At 48.7% G+C, this 22,717-nt stretch overlaps 1 protein-coding gene across 1 annotated transcript in view; it reads right to left on the reverse strand.

Moving 5' to 3' along the window:
• TLL2 (tolloid like 2) overlaps positions 1 to 20,180 on the reverse strand; it is a 129,412-nt gene extending 109,232 nt beyond the window's left edge. Inside the window, exon 1 of the mRNA XM_022569536.3 lies at positions 19,890 to 20,180. Within this exon, the coding sequence (XP_022425244.1) occupies positions 19,890 to 20,079 (190 nt within the window). The 5' untranslated portion in view covers positions 20,080 to 20,180. The remainder of the gene's footprint in view (positions 1 to 19,889) is intronic.
• Positions 20,181 to 22,717: the final 2,537 nt, after the last annotated feature.

Genomic DNA, 22,717 nt, shown 5'->3' on the forward strand with positions numbered 1-22,717 from the left:
TCACAACTCTCCAAGAGAAAGAGAATGCAGCATTTGCCAATGTGGTTGCCCTGGAATTTCTTTTCACTGAATCTTCCGTCCTAAGGAACACCTTTTAGAGACTGCTGCAATGCTCAGCCATCTTCCTAGGACTAGAAGGGGCCCTACTGGTCATTGGGTCCAACCCACCATGTGATGCCTGAGTGGCCTCTTCTCACACCCCTCCATTGACAGGGAGCTCACGCCCTTCCAACACATCCCCCTTTATCTTGAAACAGCTCTCTCTGTTTCTTCCAAATCTGGTGTTTTAATTCTTCTCTCAGGACCAAGGCACTGAAAAGGAAGGGACTGATACTTCTTGAGCACCAGCCACATGCTAGGCTCTCCATACTCTTCTAACCCTCAAGACAGCAACTCTGTGCAATAAGCATCATTATGCTCTTTTTTCCGATGAGGAAAGTACGCTCAGAGAGATTAGGCAACTTGCTCTAGGCCACCTCTCAGTTCTAACTCCCAACTGCCATGTGTCTTTGCCTTGAAGTAACCCCTGCTGCTCAGGCAGGGATGGAAGCGTGGATAGGAAGAGGGACTAACTCAGCCTTGGGGGTGGGATCAGGGAAGGCCTTGCAGAGGGGGTGATACTTGAGTAGGAAGGTGACATGTGAGCAGAAGTATGGCAAATGGATAACAAGAAAAAGGGCATGCTGGTCAAAGAGACAGCATGTGCAAAGGCCCTGAGGGGAGAAACAGTGAGGCACTGTCAGGCAGGAGCAGAAGGGACCCGGTGAGGAGCCCTGGCTGAAGTGGGGACCCAGTCACGTGGACTGTCAACGATAGTGAGGCAGGAGGTGAGGCTGCAGGAACCGAGAGGCTGGGCAGGGGCAAAAGGAAGTCTCAGACACAGGGAACAAAATTCCAGGGTTATTAGAGCACCCAAGGTGGAGCCAGGCACAAGGAGTCCCTCACTTGGGTGCAGCACTTCACAGTTTGTATCCCCTCCACGCACACATTCTTCCCCAACCCACCCCACCCCAGCACCCTGCTCAGGGACTGGCAAGGACCTTCAGTTCTGGGACCTTCCGTTTTCGTAAATGAGCCAGTGAGTGAATGAGCGCTCCTCACCAAAGTCCTAGGGGGAAGGCAAGGCAAAGACCGTCAGCCCCATTTCATGAGGGAAAGCCAGGCTCAGGGAAGTTCACGACCAGCCTGTTAACTTACAACTGTGAGAAGGGGGCGGGGCTTGAGGGCAGACCTCTTGGCTCTAAACTTGGAGCCCAGTTCACTGCCTCACAGAGGACCCCGTTTCTAGAACTGGGATTCAAGGTGGGGCCTGATCTCATGGTCAGCGGTAAGAGCTCTGTTCCCAGATGAGCTGCTTGCCTGTCCAAGACCAGACAGTCCAGTGGGGGTGACTGGAGGGGACAGAGGACAGGAGGGGTTGGCCAGAGGGTCCTTCACAACCCTCCCCCCAACGCCCCCTGAGATCCAGAGTCTCGAGGGGGGATTCTGGGGATTTTAAGTGGCCCCTGGCTTGGGGCCTGCAGAGCTGGGAAGTCTGTGAGCCTGGGAGAAGCCCAGCCAGTCAGAGGGAGACCCCTTCAACTCTACTGTCACCTTCTGTTACCAGCCACACCCTCCCCAAGACTGCTTCCTGGCACCCAGAGAGTGAAAGGCCCAGGAAGGCTGCCACGGCTGGAGGATAACTCCCCCCCTCACCCCCTGCAGCCTTCCAGTCCATCCCAGCCACAGGCCCTGCCCTACCCCAGGGCTCACTCCAAAACCAGCAGAGTCCTGGATTTATCCTGCAGGGGTGACCTCCAGCAGGTACTAACCTGGCCTCATCTCACCTCGCCTCCACCAACCAGGCCGGTCCCTGATTTTCATTTCTACAGTACAAACTGGCCTTGCAGGTTTATTTTTCAATTAGTTTCCCACTTATGGGCCTAATCATAAATGTTCCACAGTACAGCTGCAACTTGGGACACGAAGGGCCAGAGTTAAAGCAGTATGGAATCACAGGCATGGTCTATACTGGGAAGAGGGCGCTTGGATGCTGCATGTGACACTGGGTGGACCACTTTTCCCTTTGGTGTCATTTTTTTCACCCATACATTGAGAAAGCTGAACCAACTCAGGGATTCTCAAGGCGGGGATTCTCAAGGCGGGGCCACAGACCACTTTGTTAGAAGTGTCTAAGGAATGTTGATACACAGATCCCAGGCCCCATCCACATCTACGGAATCAGACTCTCCAGGGACAGGGCCCAGGAATATGCGTGTTAAGTTCATATCCCACCCACCCCCACAGGTGACTCACGGTCACTGAAGTTTGGAGACCAACGGAGGTGATGTCTCTAGGTCCCTCTAGCTCTAATGATTGGTTTATACAAAGTCTATTAGAGAAGCGTAAGGCATCCACCCAGGGATTGCCATTTGTCCATCCCAATAACAAGCTGCTCAAGAAGGACCTTGTTAATGTTCCAGAAGATGGTCACCTAGAGAGAAGCTGAGATTACCGGAGGAACTAAATCTGGAGGCTTCGAACCATTGGAATTCCTCTCAGGAAACAGGGAGGGGCCAGAGGCAGAGAGAGTTACAGGGAAATCCTACCCAGAGACACATTTAGTTCACTTCAAGTTTCCAGCAGAGGGATTTAACAGGTTTAAAGCAGTTTTCTGTGAATCTTTGTCAAGGGAGTGTATGTACAAACAAACAGGGAGGGGTTTTTTTTAGTGAAAAGTTAATCGGCTTAAAGTGTGCAACTAAATAAGCAAAGCTTACATTAAAGTGACCCACAGAGAAAGGACCCCATGGAAAGAAAGTTCTAGGAAATACAATATGGCCTCTATGTTCTTTTGTAGTTCCATGCTATAAATATTCATGGGGCGGTGTTAATGGGGTCCACAGCTCTATGCAACCACAATAGTTTTTTTGTTTATTCTCAGGACCATGAACTTTGAAACCACGAACCTAAATTTCAGGACTCTGCATTCAGGCGTGTTTGCAGAGCAGGAGGCGAGAGGTGCACGCTTGAGGAGGACAGAGGAGAGGAAACAGGGTGAGATGTGAATCATGCCTCCTGGATCTTTTGGTTGAGATTAAAGAGGAGAATCTGTTTAGTATGGGAGACCTCCGTCTCCAGGGTCTTCTGCTGCTCCAGCCTGGGGAAATGGCCTTCACAGGCATGGAGGGCTTAGTTACTCAAGCATATGGCAGAGAGGGGTGGGGAGCTGGAAATAGTTTAATCGGATCAAACAGACTTTTTGCAAGTTCTACACTGAAGACTTAAAAAAAAAAAACCCAAACTAGTTTGAATCATGGCATTTCTAAGATGGAGAGAGTTTAAACGTCACCTAAGCCATGTCCTTGCTTTAAATGTAAGGAAACTAAGGTCCAGGAAGGTTAATTGACTTGCTCAAAGTATCACATCTAGAAGCCACATCTGCTGACTCGAAACCAGTGATGGCAACTATGAGACAAACATGTACCCCTCTTAGCCCCTCTGTCCCAGAGCAAATATCCTTCATTGATCACAGCCTTCCTGTCCACCGAACCTGGACACAGCCTCCAAATCTATCTCAACACAGTCTACAGAGGACCAGCACAAATGGATAGGAATGGCAGATGAATTGAGACCTACTTGCCATCTATGCCCTAAACCATGCTGGCAATGTCCATAACCCATTGGCCATTTGTTCCAGCTAGGAGTTTTCTATTCAAAGCCACTTAAAGTCTGAACTCAGGGGTCTGAGCGTGCACTCCAGAAAAGTAGCAGGACCTGAAAGTCCATAGGACTTTCCATGTTAAAAGTCAATCCTGAAAAGATGCTCAGTATGGCTAATTATTAGAGAAATGCACATCAAAATCACAATGAGGTATTACCTCACACAGGTCAGAATGGCTATCATCAAAAAGTCTACAAATAACAAATGTTTGAGAAGATGTAGAGAAAAGGGAACCCTTGTATACTGCTGGTGGGAATGTAAATTGGTGCAGCCACTATGGAAAACAGTATGGAGGTTCCTTAAAAAACCAAAAATAGAGCTACCATATGACCCAGCAATTCTATTTCTGGTGGAAATGAAAACACTAATTCAAAAAGATACATGCAGCACAATGTTTATAGCAGCACTGTTTACAATAGCTAAGATATGGAAGCAACCCAAGTCCCTATCAACAGATGACAGGATTAAGAAGATATTCATATAGATGTATATATATATAGATGTATATATATATGTATGTATATAATATTACTCGGGCATAAAAAAGAATGAAACACTGGCATTAGCAGCAATGTGGATGGACCTAGAGAATATTATGCTTAGTGAAATAAGTCAGACAGAGAAAGACAAATACTATATGATATCATTTAATACGTGAAATCTAAAAAATAGTACAAACGAATGTATGTACAAACAGACTTACAGATATAGAAAACAAACTTGTGGTTACCAAAGGGGAGAGGAAGGGGGAGGGGTATGGGATTAAAAGATACAAACTACTATACATAAAATAGATAGGCAACAAGGATATACTGTATAGAATAGGGAATTATACCCATTATCTTGTAATAACCTATAATGAATACAATCTGCAAAACAACCTGTGAATCACTGTGCTGAAAATAACACAATATTGTAAATCAACTATACGTCAATTAAAATTTTTTAAATTGAAGTATTGAAAAATTAAACTGAAAAATTGAAAAAAATTTCAATTAAATTTTTTTAAAGGTCAGTCAGTACCTAGGAGAGCGCCACACACAGATGGGTACCAAAGAGCAACTGGTCTCTGAAAGCTGATTCCATCTCAAGAGAACACCTAGTCCTGCCTTCTACCTTGGCGGGCATCATCCTACTTTACAGAGGAGCCAAGAGGCCACCTTGCTCAAGGCAGACATCACCTCCTGTCTCGCCTCTTCATCTACAGTACAATAAGGTTGCACCAATGCATTTCAGAGCCATGCTACAGCTTGGCTTTCCAAGCAGGACTCACTTGGCTTAAGAAATACCTGCTCAGCTAATTCCCCAGAAAAAAAGATTCTCTGCCAGACTAGCATGAGCAGGTAGGCCATATTTGCAAGGCCAGGTAAGTTTTACACCTCCAAATATATTTCATCTCACATGCCCATCCCACTCAATTGGTGATGTTTTCTCTAAGTGCTGTGAGGTGACTTCTTGGACCCTCAGGAAAAGGAGCTGTGATCAATTAGCCATGTCTGACACTGGCCTGGGGAGGGAGTGGCATTGGAGGTGCCACACATGGGCCATTTACAAATGTATGTTGTAAAAATACTAAAATAGTTCCATCCATGGGAAAGAATATCTGCGGCAAGGCCTAAGCTATGATTCAAGTTATTCTTTTTATACTTACTTTCCACCCTCTCTGCCCTGCTCTGTGCCCAGGAAGGCGGATCCGGTGGACTGCTTCCTCCACGTCTCACTGCTCTCTGGCTTCTGCTTGCATTCAACCAGGAGGAGATCCTGGCAGATCAGAGCGAAGAGGGCAGAGAGCTGCAGGCATTTCTTCCCTGCTTTCTCCCTGCTTTGGTGCTGTATCCAAACTACTATATATAAAATATATTAGATAGGCAACAAGGATATACTATATAGCATAGGGAATTATACCCATTGTCTTATATACGGTCTTATGTACTGTCTTACCTATACTGGAATATAACCTGCAAAAAAACCCTGAATCATTATGTTGTACACCTGAAACTAACACAATACTGAAAATCAACTATACTTCAAGTGACTCAGCCACCTCCCCTCCTGCACAGCTCCAGCTCCTGTAACACGGCTCCCTTCCCATTTCTTCAGCCACAGGGGAGACTTGTTAGTCTCTGGGTGCCTCACACCCTTCTTTGCATCCTAACCCTGTCTCTGTAAGTAGTCCCTTCATGAAGGTCTCTTCATTTGAAACATCTGGGGTAAAGTCTGGTTCCTACTGGCACCTGGCTTGTACTGCTGTTCTAAGAAAATCCTCCCATTATTTCCATAGCTAAATGGGTAGATGGCATTCTGACTGGTAAACTGAATGGCTACTTTGGCCTAAGATAACACTTTTCACTGCTTAATTCCAGCAGCATATGACTTACTGCTGTCTCACACCTCCTATGTTCCCATAGCCTAAGCTCACATGGCTTCCACTCAGTAACAGAGGAAAGGGAGCAGTTTAGGTTCTAAAAGCCAGAAGCTTCCCAGGCTCTAATTTTGCATCTTATGTGCCTGATTCCAAGGCCAGGTATATCTCATAAGCTCTAATACCTCCACTGTGGAATGATCTCTTGTGGAGCATTAAGTTACCAGTGCAATTAAGCAGGACTCATTCTGAAGACAAAGGCCCATGGAGACCCTAAGTAGTGCAGAGAGTGGAAAGATACACTAGGTGGAGAGTAAAGGAGACCCGGGGTCCACCTCCAGGCATGCCGGGAGCTATCCATGTGAACTTGGACACATTACTGCCCTTTCAGGCCCTCAGGGTTCTCATAGGAAACATGAAAAACAGTATAAATAATTCCAAGGGTAACTCCCAGCTCTAACATTCTAAAAGATTTTACTCTAAAATCTTACTTGTGTATCTAGTTAACATTCAATAATGGTCATGAGCCTATCATCACTTTGACTAAATTTTCTTCATAAAGTTCCAGCAAGTAGTCTACTGTGGCACACTTACTGTCCACCAATACCTTTTCTCCCTTCTTCCCTAACAACAGAAACTATGATGTTCAGTTCCAGACTTTCCAGAAGAAATATTTCCCAGAATTCCATGTAGCTATCTGTGGTCATGTGATTAACTTCCAGCCAATGAGATGAAAGCAGATGGCAGATGGCATCTCCTGGGAACCTCTCACATTCTTTGTTCTTTTTCTTTTCCATGCCTTCCATGTCCAGACCGTGTTTGTGATGGTTTGAGCTCTGGCTACCATCGTGGACCATGAGGACAAGGGCCTCAGCCCAGGGAAAGTGGAGGGGCAGGCTGGAAGGAGACTGGACCCTAGAGGACTTCCTGGACCTGGCCATAGACTGCGGACCTCCAGACTTTGATGTGAGAAAGAAAGAAACTTCTGGCTTGTTTAGGCCAGTGTTCCAGCTATCAATATATTGCCTATCAGCTCTATCAGCCTATCACCCTTCTTTGTCATGCTTTGTGACACCAGCTGGACCCCGGAAACATTTCTCCTTTGTCAGCTGGCACATTAGACTTTGTCAGTAGAGGGCACTAGAGGGACTGCAAGAGGAAGGGAATTCTCTTCCTGCTTCCGGGCCTCATCTTTCTTGCTCCTGTAGAGTGTAGCCACCAGCAGTGTTTGGGAAACCCACTGGCACCCAACTTTCAGAGTTTTGCCCAAACTCCAGTGGGCAATTCCCCACTTGTCAGCCGCTTCCTGTAGCATCTCAACAAACTTCTCCAACTGTCACTGGGTCACAGCCACATCCTCTCCTATGAAGTTACAGCCGGGGAGGGGTGTGTGTGGGGTGACCTCTTCCAAATGTATTCCTTCCCTAGTAGCTGCTCCCTGTATCTACTATTCCTGTTTTCTTTAAAGTTCTCTCTACCTCCTTTTGCTAGTTAATAATCCTTTATATTAAATTTTTGAATTATTTCTGAAATTACTGATGTGGTTTCAGTCTCCCAACTGGACCCTGATGGCCACAGCCAATTAACATGGGTTCATTACTAGCAATTTAAACTGATCTTAACTGATAGAGCCATGCAATCATCTCCATGGAACAAGTGAGTGATATGGTACAGGATAAGCTTTCTGCTTTTTAAAACTCTTCTCTCCAAAAATTATTTGTGACAAACGTGTCAGATAAAAGGTTGAAGTCCTAATCTCTAACAGTTCCTACAAAATGTTTAAAAAATGACCACCTAATTAAAAAATGAACATAAGCAGAAAGAAAAAGAGTCCATAAATAAGAAGGAAAAAAAGCCCATAAATAGGAAATTCACACAGCAAAATAAATACAAATGGTCAAAATATATTTAAAGATTTTTGTTTTATGTGGCCACTTTTAAAGTCTTTATTGAATTTGTTACAATATTGCTTCTGTTTTCTGTTTTTTTTTTGGCCTCGAGGCATGTGGGATCTTAGCTCTCTGACCAGGGATCGAACCCACACCCCCTACATTGGAAGGTGAAGTCTTAACCACTGGACCGCCAGGGAAGTCCCCAAAATATATTTTTTAAGGTTCAAAATTATTTGAAAAAGAAATACAATTACAATATAAATGCAAATTAAAGAAACTGTAAATTATTTTTCTCTTATGAGACCAACAAAGATTTTAAAAACTAGAATACAAAAATGTTAACCTTAATGAGAGTGCAAAGGAGTAAAAAAAAAATTTGAAGGGCAATTTGAAAAAAAGAATCAGAAGCCGTAAAAGCATCTATACTTTTGACCCAGCAATTCTATGGGTAGAATTTTTTTCTAAAAAAATAATTTAAAACATATACAAAAATCTAGCAATAAGGATGATTCCAGCATGATTGTTTATAATAGCAAAAGAAATGATTGGGGGAAAAAATCTTTATGTCCAACAATAGAGGACTGATTAAATTACATCTATACCGAACAACTTAAATTGTTGCCATACAAGTACATGTATTACATAAGCATCTTTATTATTGTGGAAGGAGGTTCATGGTACTAAGTGAAAGTGAAATACAAGCAGGTTCAAAACTATATGTGTAGCATTTTTTTTAAATTACAACCATGCATGAAAAATTTTGGAAGAATGCCCAACAAAGTGTTAACAACGGTTACTCCTCGGCCATGGAATTGCTGGAAATTTTTACTCTTGCTTGCTCTCTATATTTTCTAAATGTTCTCCAGTGGATGTATATTAGCTGTATAATTAAGAAAACTGCTTTATGTTAAAAAAAAAAAAAATCTCCCTTTCCGGCCCATCTCAAGGGCACCCCAATGCTTGCTGAGCATCTCTGGATGAACTCATTTATGTTTCACTAGACTTTGAGGCAGAGCTCAGCTTGGGACCTCTCCCGGGACCTCTCCCACACACAAAGCCATGATCTCTCCCCCATTTTCCCTTCCTTTCCATTCCTGAGGCCCAAGTCTGAACTTCATGCTCCCAAGCCTAGAACCCCTGGTGGTCCTCCTATTTCCCGCTTCTACAGATCCTAAACATCATTTGTCTTCATCATAATGGTCGTCTGCTCAAAAACCATCAATAGCTCCCCATCTGCTCAAAAACCATCAATAGCTCCCCCTTTCTTAAGGGGCATGATTTAAATGTCTCAGCTTGACATTCACTGTTCCAAGCTTTTTTCAATCTTGCCACTACTATTCTGCAAAGTAAATCAGATACTTCCAGAGCTCCAGACACATCCAAAGCATTCCTGCTGCCTTGCCTTAACTCACGATGTTTATTCTACCTGAAATGCCTTCCCCTGCATCCCAGTTTCTCCAAATCCTTTCCATCCTTCCAGGCCAAACTCAGGGCTCACCACCCCCCTTACCAGGAAGCCTTCCTTGACTGTCTTACAGTGATTGATCCCTTTTCCAAATCCCTATAGGATCTCAGTTGCTCAGTTTTTCATTTGGCAAATATTGGTTGAGCACCCACCATGTACCAGGCACTGTGCTGGTGACTGGGAAACCAAATGAGTCTAATTTCTACCTCTTGAAGTTCATTGTCTGATATGGAGACAGACATTGAGCAAATAAATAGTCACTCCAATACCCAGTTACGGACTGTAAAACATGCAGGGAAACAAAGGTGATGAGAGATTTAAAAGAAGGGACCTGATTGAGAGCAGGCCTGAGAAGGCCTGGGGGGGAAAGGATATGTAAACTGAGGGTCCTAAGTGGGTCTAATTTTGCAAACATGATCAAACATGCATTTCAAAAAGATCATGCTGCCTGCAACATGGAAAATAGATTTTGGGAGGCAAGGGGGCAGCAGGGAGATGGGTTCAGGTACCATCGCAGTAGCCTACGTGGGAGCCGGTGGGATTTAGACCAAACAGTGGCAGCAAAGATGGAGCGAAGTGGATGGGCTTAAATTTGGAAACAGAATCGGCAGGACTTGGGTTGGACTACATGAGAAGGGGAGGGAGAGACCCGTATCCAGGATGGTACCGGGTTTCTGGTTGAAGCACCTGGCATCACGACAAGGTGCCACCCGGCACATGCCACCATGAGGCCCAGACCTTAGTGAACCACAGCCGACTCTGAGCCCAGGGGGAGAGGATGGCGAACCAGTGCCGGCTCAGCGGGAAGGAAAACTGACCCAGCGATGGGAAAAAGAGTTAGGGCGGAAGGTGGCCTGCTCCTGTGGGAAACTGGCTCACACAGGACTCACATCAACTCAAGGCCAGTAACCCCGGTGGGAGGAAGGGCAGCAGGCTCGGTGCAAATTGCAGGATGAGCTGGGAGATAAGTGGCCCAGCTGGTGGAGCGGGTGAAGACTCGGGGCTGAACATCAACACTCAAGTGCTCATGCAGGCGAGCTTGAGAATATTTATTGGTAATTGACAGAAGTGGTTAGAGGATGGTGTGATCACAGATAGGTCTGTAACCAATCAGCAGGAAAGTTCGGTTCCTGTTGCTATGTTTGCATCCGGGCAGAACCGTATTATGAGCGGGCTAAGAGGATACCCTGAGAAACCTGCTTCTACGCATTTGGTTTATCTGTTATCCGCTCCCTGCTTCATGGATGAGAGCAAGCGAGCTGTGGAGCAATAAATTATCACTTGCTGCACACTCGGGATCCCAAGAGAACTCTGCAGAGGGAGAGATAAGCCGACACAGGCCACTGAGAAATTGTCACTTACAGGGAAGTTCTCAAATGGGGAACAATAACAGGCGTAATCATAATAGCAAGGAGAATAGCTAAAAATTAGTGACCGCTTGCTAAACACTTCTTGTTCACTGCCTCATTCAATCTGCAAACAAACCTAGTTCATGGGTATTCATATCATTCCCATTTTCTAAATGAAGAAACTGAGGCTCAGAGAGGTTAAGAAACTTAGTCAAAACCACACAGGCAGTGAGGACAGAGGCAGGCTTCAAGTCACGGGCTGCCTGATGCCAAAAGTAGTCTCTTAAACAGGATGTTTCACCGCTCTGCTCTGTTACCCAGGCTGCCACTCACCCAAGGCTTCCTTAGGGAACATGGGCCATCGAGGCCCTCTCCCTCTGGGCTGGGGAGAGTGGCTGGACCCATCGTCCTCAACTGACCTGACACCCAGGCACTGCCCCGGGCCGTGTGGGAAACGGATGGGGGAACAGAGAGGGAGAAAGTTGCATTTCAACACCTTGTATGATTCATTTATTCTTCCCTATGCTTTGAGACTAAGAGTACTCTAAAGGCCAGAACTGTCTCATCCTTGTTGGGTTCCTAGCTAAGGACAGAGAAAACAGTGGGGAGAAGGTGGTGGGCTATGGTGCTCTGTGGAACAAGTGTACAATTATGACCTTCAGACTGAGCAGCAGGGAGATGCTTGTTGACTGGGGGGTCAGGGATCCAGGAGAGGAGAAGCCATTCTGGGGCTGGAGAGGCGGTGTGCTTCAAGGGGAGAATAGGGGTTTGAGGTGTTTGTCCCACTGCTTACAAGTTCAGTGTCCTATGCGGGCCCTAGCCCAGCCTCTCCCCTGGACAAGCACCCAGACCTCGTCCTGCAATGCCCACAAGATCATAAGATCTCAGAGCTTCTCCCGTGAGTGCCCGGATCACCTCCTGGCTATCTGAGAGACTAATGGAGAGAACAGAAGGAAAGGAGCTTTATAAACAATGCTAAGGCAATGCTGTAACCACTGTGAGAGGTTAATATCATTGTCCTTCCTCTTGAAAAACATGGTGAAGGGTGAGAAGGCAAAGGTTTGGGGACCAATCAAGTTACAGCCTCTATTCGGATTGCCTGACTATCTATGGTAGAAGGATGTGCATTGCCATCAAATGCGACGTGGGCCCAAATCCTGCTTGTACCTCGGCTATTTGGACCCTGGAGGAATGCTGCTGGAAAGAGGAGTGGCTGGGAGGAACCACTGGCTGAATGGAGGCTCAGACTCAACACCATTCACACACCTCCAGTCAGGGGCTGGCTTCTCGGGTGGGGCCTGGACATCTGGTTGGCTTGCAGTGCGTGAACCCCCAGCCTAACACCAAAGAAGCCAGTGAGTGCCACGGCAGACTTGCTTTTGGAGCAAGGTCTCTGGATATAGAGGAACTATTGCCATCAGCATCGCTTGGAAGCATAAAACTCTGAAATCGTCATCTGCCCCAGTTGTTCAGATACTTGGTTTCCTGCTCTTGGAAACCTTGCTGGATTCTGTGGGATGATGATAATAAAAACAACAATACTTACTGAATGTTTACCGTGTTCCAGGCACTAAGTGCTCGGTCTGTGTTAACTCATCCAACCTTTATAATCACCCTCTGCGGTAGACACTAGTATCCACATTTTATGGGTGAGAAAACTGAGATCCAGAAAGCTTAAGAAGCTAGCTCAGGGCCTCACAGCCATTCAGTGGCAGAGCTAGGATCCGCAGCCCGGCAATTCGCCTCCAGAGTCAGCTCACTCCTCAGCGCTCTCATAGGCACGGAAAGTGATGCTGTTCGTGTAATTCAATTTAATGCGCGCGACAGGTTCTTCGGAAGCCACAAAACGACAGCAGTATTTCACATTTATTGAGTGCTTCTATCTGCTCAGCACAGTATCAAGTGCCTTTCACTCAACAACAGCCTGTGAACTAGGAGTATCTCTTGACTGCATGATGGACATGAGGAAACTGAGACTTTAAAGGCTGCGGGGCTCGCTCAAGGTCTCACGGCCAGTAAGTGACAGAGCTGAGAAAGAAAATCCAAGTCAGTCTGACTCCAAAGTTTGGGTACCGAACCAAGAGGCCAGCGAGGACCTAGGCGTTCAAACAACCATGGCCCCTGGGCCGGGGAGAGTCCTGAGAGAAGCAGCGGTCAGGGAAGGTCCAGAGCTGACGGGAGGCGCTGCTGGCCTGTCTGCACTCGGCTTCCATCAGGAGCATCTTCCCGCTGAGGAGGCCACGCCCAGGAGCTCCCGGGGACAGGGCTGAGGTCTGATTGGCACTTAGCTCTTCAGCACCCACGGCCTGGCAGGCGCCCTGCAGACCAGGGGCTGTCGTAATGGCTCCTCCTCTCCTCTCACTGGGCTGGACGGAGGAGTAAAGGGCACTTCCCCACACACACACCACCGCCAGGAGAGGGTGCAAGACACTGACCGCTGCACGGTTGGGCAGGAGAAAGATGGAAAAACGGGTTCCACTGACATCAGAGTTGCGGACCCACTTGGAGACTTTTCTGTCTCCAGTGTAGAGCTCTGCCTACAGAGATAGCGTCAGAAGTCAAAAGAGGACCAATGTCTGGCAGAGGGTCTAGGCCCCAGGGTGTGTCTCCAGATGCAAAATGGGAACCATCCCAGCTGCTTGCCTACTCCGGGGGCTGGGGTGAAGGTCAACGGGCTGGTGTTCCTACTAGCATTCAGCTCTTGGAACATCCTTGCCCAAAATGGGCTGACGCGTTCCCCTTCTGACCTCCCCTCCCCCAGATGCTGCACCACCTGCACCCCCCAGCATAAGTCATGGTCCTGGATGGGACCTCTGGGCTCTGTTGGGCACCTGATGGCCACACGTTCTCTGCCTACTCGGTTAGCCGAATCCTCAGTGCGGGCAACCTGTGTCTCTCAGCCGACAGTTCCTCAGGAACCAAGACGGTGCATTTCCTCCCCCAGCCTCTGCCCTGGCCCCTACTCATCATCACTGACTTTTTCCTTTTTAATCTTTATTGGGCTATAACTCACATACCAAAATAATTCACCCTTCACTTACTTTTGAGACCCTGTTTACCAATAATTATCAGGTCTGAATTTAAGAATCCCTAACTAAATACACTACATGAAATCACTTGTTCACTTATCACAAAAATTCAAATTCCTCTAGAGCATTTCAACAAGAGTTCAAGAAGTACTGGTGAGCAGCTGCTCTGTGCTCTAGTAATGTACATATCCATCACTGAACTCTTGCCTCGTCCAGAAAATGTGCTGAGCACGTGACAAACATCCTATCATTTGTCCCTTGCCATGACCCTGAGAAGTGAATATTAGTACTTCTCAAGGGAGGGAACTGAGGCTCAGAGAGGTTAAGTAACTTTCTCAAGGTCACAAAGCCTTGCATGGGCAGCAGATTTTGGATCCAGGTCTGTCAAGTGTCAAAGCCCAAGCTCTTCACCACCTCGTGCCCTGCCCCCGGGCACTTCAGGGGTGAAAAGTTGGAGACAGAGGTGGACTAGATGTGCCTCCTGCCTGGAGAAGTGGGAAAGTTGAACATTTCATCTCCATACAGCCCTGAAATATTTTGACTCCATCAAATCAGCACCTGCCCGAATCAGCAAGGACACCATAACAAGTAGGGATAAAAATAAAGTTGTAAAACTGCCAGCCGCCCTCACCTGGGTGTGGCCGCTGGGGAGAGACAAGATGCCAGGGAGATGGCAGCTGCTCCTGCTCTGGGGACAGGCTGTGCCAGGGAGACAGCCTGCCAGGAGGTACCATGGAAGCCTCACATCTGTACAGAAGAATCCAGGGCACCTGCCCCTGCCATGAAGGATGGAAACTCTGGGGGAGCACTGCCCAGGACCACATCCCCCAGCTCCACCTGGAGGGCTCTCAGGAGGGCTGCTGCCCACTGGGATGGCTCTGCTTCCCTTCCAGGCTGACAGTGAGCTTGGAGGTTCCTTCAGCCATGGACCCAACCCACACAGGGCCAGAATCATCATTCCCTCATTCAGCAAATATTGACAAGTACCTATGACGTGTCACTGGGCACTGGGCTTACAGCAGTGCTTAAAGCAGACAACAATTCCTGACCTCACACAGTTTGACATTCCAGCCTCGTATCAGTAACGTGAGGGCTTCTGGCAGGAGCTACCCAGAGAGTGCTGTCCTAGAGGGCTCTGGTGACCCCCCAAATAAGGAGCTGATTGGTAAGGTCACTGTCTCTGGGAGAGAATGACAAGATGGAGTGGGGCCCCAAATTCCAGGCAGAAGTCAGGTCTAAAAGTGAGAGGAAGGACTACAGACTTGCTCGTGAGGAAAGAGCTAGTTCCCAGGCCAGCACCCTCACCCTGGCTCCTGAGCCATTAGCCTGTCAGGGACTGCCGACTGTATTTATTGATGAAGGAATATATATGTTTATCATATGTGAAGGCCCTGGCATTTATCAAGCCACCAGCTGAAAAGTAAAGCTGCTGTCAGCCAGTTCCCTTGGGTTTAATAAACCCAAAAGGCTACAGAGCACTTTACAGTTTACAAGGTTATTTGCATATCGTTTGAGCCTCAGGTAGACAATGTTGGTGACCTGAGTCCCATATCCTCAGCTCAACTCTGGGCAGTTCCATGCATCCACTGCATGGCTCCCCACTTTTCTGCTTGAGAATTTTTTCGGAATCCATAGAGCTCAAGGCGCCTGCCCACGCAGGTGCAGGGAAGTTCATGCCTCAAGGAATGGTCATATTCTACCAAACTGGCTGCAACAATAGCCCCCATTCCACATGCTCTTTTAACAATGTGACTTTGACATGCCTCTGGTGGAGAGATGGGCTATGTTCCCTCCCCTGAATCTGGGAGAGCTTGTGACTATGGTGGAAGTGATGATACGTAGCTTCTGAGGCAAGGTCATAAAAGGCAATACAGCTGCCATCTGGTTCCCTTGGGATGTGTACACTTAGAATCTAGCTGCCATGCTGTGAGGAAGCCTAACCAGCCCGCATGGAGGGCACACAGAGAGGCTACCTGTAGGTTCTGGCTAACAGTCCAACTGAGGCCCCAGGCAACAGCCAGCCTCAACTGCCACATATGAGAGAACAAGAGAGCCTCCAGATGATTCCAGCCCCCAATTGTCAAGTCACCCCCAGCCTGCAAGTCTTCACAGCAGAGGCTCAGACACTGGGGAGCAGAGGTAGGACCACTTCTGCTGTGCCTTTTCCAAACTCCTGATCTTCAGACCCACCAACATAGTAAAATGGTGGCTGTTCTATACCACAGAGTTTGGGTAGTTTTTTACACAGGAATAGAAACTGGAAAAGGGAGCAAACAATGAAGGACAGCAGCCTTTGGATAAATGCTCCAGCCTCCTATTCCCTGGGCACATAATTACAGGAGGCTTTATGGAAGGGCCGGGTGGGGACATGGCCCCATCAACTAAAGCAGCTACCTCAATTCCACTCCCTTCATTGGGTTTCCTCTTTCCGTGTCATACTAGCCCTGCTCCCTCACCCTGTTCCTTGGGGTCACCTCCTAAACGATTTATCCACACACAAGTCCTGTCTAAGACTCTGCTCTCTCAGGAGTACAGCTACAACTAGCCTTATGTCTACCCTAAAAGGCAAGCAGTTTTGTTCCCACCCCCATTTTTCAGATGAGGAGACTGAGGCATGGAGACGTGGAGGACCTGCTCAAGGCCATACGAAGAGTAAGAGGCAGGGGCAGGACAAGAACCAGGCCTCTGGCTCTGAACGCAGCTAAAGAATTATGGGTGAGGGCAACCAACCTGGAGAAGCCCTCAGAAGCTTTGCAAAAGTTGTTCTCAGGGCTGCGGTGGTGGTTGGAAGGACGTCTTGTAATTTACTGTCAGTTGAACTCTTGACCTCACTTACAGTATCAGATGAAAAACAAACAGCAGAGCAGTGGACCACCAGACAGAGACCACACCCAGGAAGTCCCACGCATTTTACCAGCCCCAGGCCAGGAGGGCTTCCCAGGCCCACTCCCACTCCACAATCATCTGATTTTAAAAAGTCCCTTTTTACAGCATCAAACAGATTGTTTGCTAGTAAATAAATTTTACACCTTAAAACTTACTTCAAAGGTCAGCATGAAGATGTTCTTTCACAAGTTTCTAGGAAATCTGTTTATAAAGTACCTAACTATATGTCAGGTACTGTCCTAAGCACATTAATCTGTTGGGAATCATCCTCATTTACAAATGAGGAAACTAAGGCATGGAGAAATTCAGTGACTTGCCCAAGGTCACACACAGTTTGTAAATGACAGAGTAAATAGTAAAATGTGTAAATGGTAAAACTGTAAATGACAGAACACTGACCCGTTTGCTCAGCCTCTGAGATCCTGAGCTGGAAGCAAAGGTCATAGAACCATAGAACACCGAGAAGGAAGGGGCCAGGGGCACAAACTCAAGTGCCTACAAGGAGTGAAGAGGGCGCAGGGCAAGATGGCAGATGTGGACTAAGGGAGCCAGCTCCCTGGACCTGTCAGTTTGCCACCCTAACTAGTCCAACAGTTTCACTCTATGGATGAGAAATTAAGGGCTGGAGCCAGGGAACACAGCTCCTGAGAGGCCAGGAACAGACTCAGGACTCTCTGTCTCTACTCTGCATCCACAGCAGAATGGAGACACACCCCGCCCCCGCCCCAGCGCAAGAAGGGGCAGGTGGGAGGTGTTTTAGGTTCAAAGCCCTGAGGCAGGTCCTAGGCAGAGGACTTCTGGCTAGAGGAGTCAGGGAGTTACCATGTGACTGGGATTGGAGGAAAGGCTGCCCCTTAAGGTTTGGTTTGAATATGGAACCAGGAAAGACAGTGTTCCCCGCAAGCCGAGAGGCACTTTCTTACACTGAGTCTCCAGTCCTTGGTGAACTGCTTATTGTCCTTCCAGAAGGCAGTTCCCTTGCTCAGGTAATTTCCAGAAGCATGAGTAGACTGATGTGACATTTCCCTTAGGTCTCCCTTGCCATCGCCCTCTTCTGGTCACTCTTAGCATCAGCATGGATGAACGAGAGGCCAAGGGGTTGGGAATATGGAGGACGGCTGCGGAGGATGAATGGAGCTGGCTGAAACCATACAGCTACTTGCCGGCCCTGCTGCCCATCCTGTCCAGTCTGTGAAGAGTCACAGAACACGCATGCCCTGGTTATCTAGCATTTTCTCCAAAATTATTGGAGAAAAATGAGGCCCCAACAGGCAAACCTGCTTTAGTGTTATTCCACAAGGCTGAGACCAGGAGCTGGAGAGCCCTCACAGACGGACCTATGCCTCTTTCACCGGGATTCTCAGGCCCTAGATCAGCACCCAGCATCCCAGAGGTGCTCGATACATTCCCGAACACACTGATTGCTGCCCCAGCCCAGGCCCCAGCTGCCCACACTGCCTCCCAGAGGCCCAGTTCAAATCCAGTAAAGTCCAGGACCTGACAGGTGCAGGTGATGGCTGATCACTTCGCCCTCATCCCAGTTATGCAGCCCCAGTGCCCCTCATTTCAGGCAAGGGCACCATTCAGTGCTCCAGAGACTCTTCAACCTGGTCAGGACGGAGTTCCCATGAGGAACTGAGATACCTTAGTCAGGGCATACTACCTGCTGATACTCTCTCAAATTAGCCAGGAATCAACTCTGCCCTCCTTCCTAACTCAGAAGCCCCACAAGGTACAGTAAGAGATGGCTATACTGGAGGAATCTTCCTGCAGCATAAGCCCAGGACCCTCAAACCTGGTATGATCCTCAACCTTCACAAGATTCTCAAGTCTCACACTCTCCTGGGTCCTCTGACCTCCCAGTAACCTGGTCTCCCCCAGACTTCACCCAGTTCTGACCTGCTCAACCCCCAGCCTAGACCACACTCGCTGCAGTAACAACACAAATAATTACAGTGTCATCACAATTATTCCATTTGCAGAGAATTTCTCCATAGGTTATCTGAGTCCTCCTACAATTACTGTCCCCAATTCAGATGAGGAAACTGAAGCTACTACAGTTTTCCAGGGAGTGAGGGAACGGGGCCACACTGGCTCATGCACTGCACTTCCCTCATCAACCAGAAGAAAAGCACCCTGCCCTTCTGCAGATGGAGGCTGCGAGCTTCCCTTGGTCCGCTCATCTCTGCGGCCTGCCGAGTGAAGCGGCCGGACCCTGCCTAGAGATAAACACCAGGACCCGCGGCCCCTGGCCACCGGCCAGGAGCCGCTCGGCGGGCTTCTGAGACCGTCCGCTCTCGGGGGCGTGAGTATCCCTCTGTCCCAGCTGGGAACTGTCCCAGACCCATCGGCTTTCTTTGGAACATGCGCTTGGGCCCTTCTGGGGCTGACGCCTCAACTATTCCGGCTCGGAAGCTGCTCCCCTTGGGACACACAAGCCAGCTGGTGGTTAGTGGGAAGCGGGAGCTGCAGTGCCTGGGCCGCGAGGTGCGCCAGAAAGACCCCCGCGTCCCGGAGCGCGGCTTCCTGGCGGGATTAGAGCACCTGACGGCGTCCATCTCCGCCGGCCCAGAGAGACCCCCAGGCGCGACCACACTGAGGGGGCTACAGGGAAGTTTGCAGCAACTTGAGTCATACACATTCCCCCTCGGCTACCTCTTTCTTTTTGCCTGCTGTGAAGCTTTTCGCTTTTTATACTCCTCTCTTCCCAAGAGTAACCACAAGATCTTGGGAAACTTTGCGTGAAGCTTACAAATGCCATGAAATCGGAGCCAGCAACACCGTGTGAGCCTGAGAACGCCGCGCCCAGCCCGGCTCCCGCTCCTCTGCTCCAGCCCAGCGCGACCGACGGTGGCCCGTGTTGACCACCTGGCTGTCAGGCGACTCCGGCGCCCGCCCCAGTCCTTGGGCGCCCTCTCGGCCTCGGGCACCCGCCCTCATTCGCTTTGGGAACGCTCCCGCGGCCGCCACCCTGTGCGCGCCGCAAACCAGGGGCCGGGACGTTCCAGTCGGAGTGTTATTTAAGCAGCCCCTCTGGGACATTGTTTTCCCGGGGAGCTCGAGGGATCTCGGGGGGGGGGGGTTGGGGTGGGGAGTGGAGACCCGCCCCACAGACGGCTGAGCTGGCTTGCCCACCACCTCATTTGCATTTCAAAGACAAACTTCTGCCGGACATCCCCGGCGGCGGCGGCGGCGGCACCTACCGGCTTTGCACGGGTCATGGTAATGCTCCAGCTTCTGCTCCGCGCTCTCCTCGCCTTCCAGCACCGAGTAGTCCCAGGTGGCGTCCGAGCGCTCCCCGAGCCCCCAGGCGTCGCGGGGCAGCGGCAGCAGCAGTAGCAGGAGAGGCAGCAGCAGTGGCACAAGGGCCCAGAGCGCAGTCACCCGGGGCATGATTGCGAGGGGCCGGCGAAGACCGAGGGAGTTGGGAGCACCGAAATCTGGGCCCTGGCGGGGGACGGTGTACAGGGTCGGCTTGGCGGCGACCCGGGAGAGGCGATTACGCGCGGCTGTCCGGCATGGCTCCGGTGTGGAACCAGCAGAGCGCGGCGTCCCGGTCCGCGTCGGCGCGCCCAGGCAGCAGCAGCCGCTCGGAGCTACTTGCCCGGCGGCCGAGGCTGAGGCGGCTGCGACCGTGGTAGTGGCGGCGGTGGTTGGAGCAGTGGCCGCTCCGCCCCTCTCCACCCGGGCTGGACCGCACAGACCTCGCCAGGGGCCCCGCGCAGCCAATCACTCGGGCGCCCGAGGCAAGGCCCCTCCTCTTCCCGGCACCTCCGCAACTTCGGAGGAAGGGGAGCGAGGTGAACAGGCTGAAGGCAGGGACCCTGGGCCAGCCGCGCTGCCCCAGAGCCAAGGGAGCCCTTCTCCGGGCGCCACCGCGCCTCCGGCCCCCCAAAACGCTGCTCCGGAAGATCAGGGCTGGACTTCCAGCCTTGTTGTATTCTGAAAACTCACTTTGCAACTCCCCGATGCACACGTGGGTGAAGGCAGGCAGCAGTGGTTAGAGCTCTGAGCTCAGGGCCAGGAACCCGATGCGAGCGATCCCTGATACCAAATCACTATGTGCTTTTCGGACAATCGTTTCTCTGTAGGGATGAAGCGAATCTTCTCTCTAGTTGCTTTCGGAGCCGAAAATAGATAGATAAATAGATAGATAGATAAAGGATTACGCTCCTCTCAGCTTTCTCAAACTTCCCTCGTCCAGCCGTGAAGGGCGCTTGCTTGCAGCGCCGACCTAGCCTAACGCGTGGCTGGTGATTTGAGTGGCTTAGGGAAGGATGATTTAAAATGATGGACTTCCCCTCTTTGTGACCCCATCCTTTAGTAAAACAGTGTAAGATGCTTCAAATAGGTAAAAAGATTGACAAACAGCTGTACGTGCTATTTGTGTTAAACTACAGACATGTTTTATTAAATAAGCCACTCACCATTAACTTGATGAATAAAAACAACCAATTTCTTTAGTCTGGTTAATTTTGTGCCAATTAAAAACATATGCCCAAATAATTTAAGAGAATAATCAAGAGCTATTTGAAACCCCCTCCTACGTTGTACCTTAAATGTAAACTTTACCTTAAATGTAAAAATTGTCAGAACTGAGCCATTTCGATTTACAGACATAAAAAGTACTATTACAGAGAGACTTTTCAAAGACCTTTCTATGCAAGCAAAATTGCCCCAGTCTTGAAGTAAAACACACCAATGTGTAGAGATTTTCAGCATCACTCCCAGTAGAATCTTTTTTCACTTAAACTGCAAGCAGAGAAAGTGGACTGAGCTTTCCTTTTAGATTTCTATATGGTTTCACAGCCACTAGTGACAAAAGAGCTGACAGGGAGCCCCAAGCTGGGCTTTACACAGGATTCCGAATTTCTTGCATTATGATCATCTGTCTTCTCATCTAGTAAGTAGGGTAGCAAGTCCTTCAAACCAGTAGACTTAAAAGTTAACCACTGGAAGGGGGCTAACTGGATATTTTGTCTTGGCCCTCAGAAATGCAAGTTGACCCTGCTTCATGCTAAGTCTTCATCAAATGGGCACATACAGGATGGAGCCAGATTGGGCAAGAACTGACAGACAGGAGGAAGTAATCTGGGGTGGGTGTGTGTGGGTGGAATGGATGTCACCAAATGGCAGGGAAGGCCAAGTGGCCATTAAATAGGTGTGGGAAGGGGTCGAACGTCATTTCTGCCTGAACGCTAGGAGTCAAACCCAACGCCATAGGTCTCTGCATTCAACCCAGTGAAGGTCACCACCTGTCAGTAGAGAAGTCCACAAAGTCAACAGCTCAAAAGCCTAACAACCTTCTGTGACACTTCCAGGTCTCCAGATGGCACTAGGCAAACAGCCAACTGGCCTCCTCATTAGCAGGGAATTCCTCTGGAAAACAGACATTACAGGCAACCTCTTGGGCAAACATTGAGGTTGTGAGCTTTTATTGCCTCTAATCCCCACCTCATGAGTAGCTGCCAGGCTTCTCACCAACACTCTTCGCCCAAATATTTTGAAGACAGTCATTCTCTGGGATGAGCAAATGGCAGTTTTATGTCAGGAGCCCTGTTATATACTATTTTAAAGGCTACCAAACAAATCAATGAACTATTTGAGTCATAGTACAGAAGTTAGGAACAACTGAAAGGGATGGTTAATATTTTTTTCTCAGTTCTATGGTTTCTGATTTCACTCACCATTTTTGTATTTTAAACTTTAATCGGGATTCAAATAACTTTTAAAATGTATTCTTTTAAATCCCACGAAAAAACTAGAGATAGATTTAGAATAAAAGGCTTTGTGATCTAAAGCCACTCAACTCAGTTCCATTATCACATTCATAATTATTTGTGGGTTTCCTCCCCCACAGCTCATGGTCCTGTGGAAACCTGAATGTCATTACAAGCTTCCCCCCATTTTAGTCAGATGTCTGTCCTCCACTCAACTCGTTCCAGCTCTACCCCTATGCCCTGAGAGACGCAGCTCTCTTGCAGCAGCTCTCAAATGCCTCCACATCTACCAAGTTTTATCCTCCTTACCT

The sequence above is a fragment of the Delphinapterus leucas genome, chromosome 16 (assembly GCF_059928025.1).
Source record: "Delphinapterus leucas isolate spDelLeu-1000000601 "Yukka" chromosome 16, BTC_Dleu_Yukka2, whole genome shotgun sequence".
NCBI lineage: Eukaryota > Metazoa > Chordata > Mammalia > Artiodactyla > Monodontidae > Delphinapterus > Delphinapterus leucas.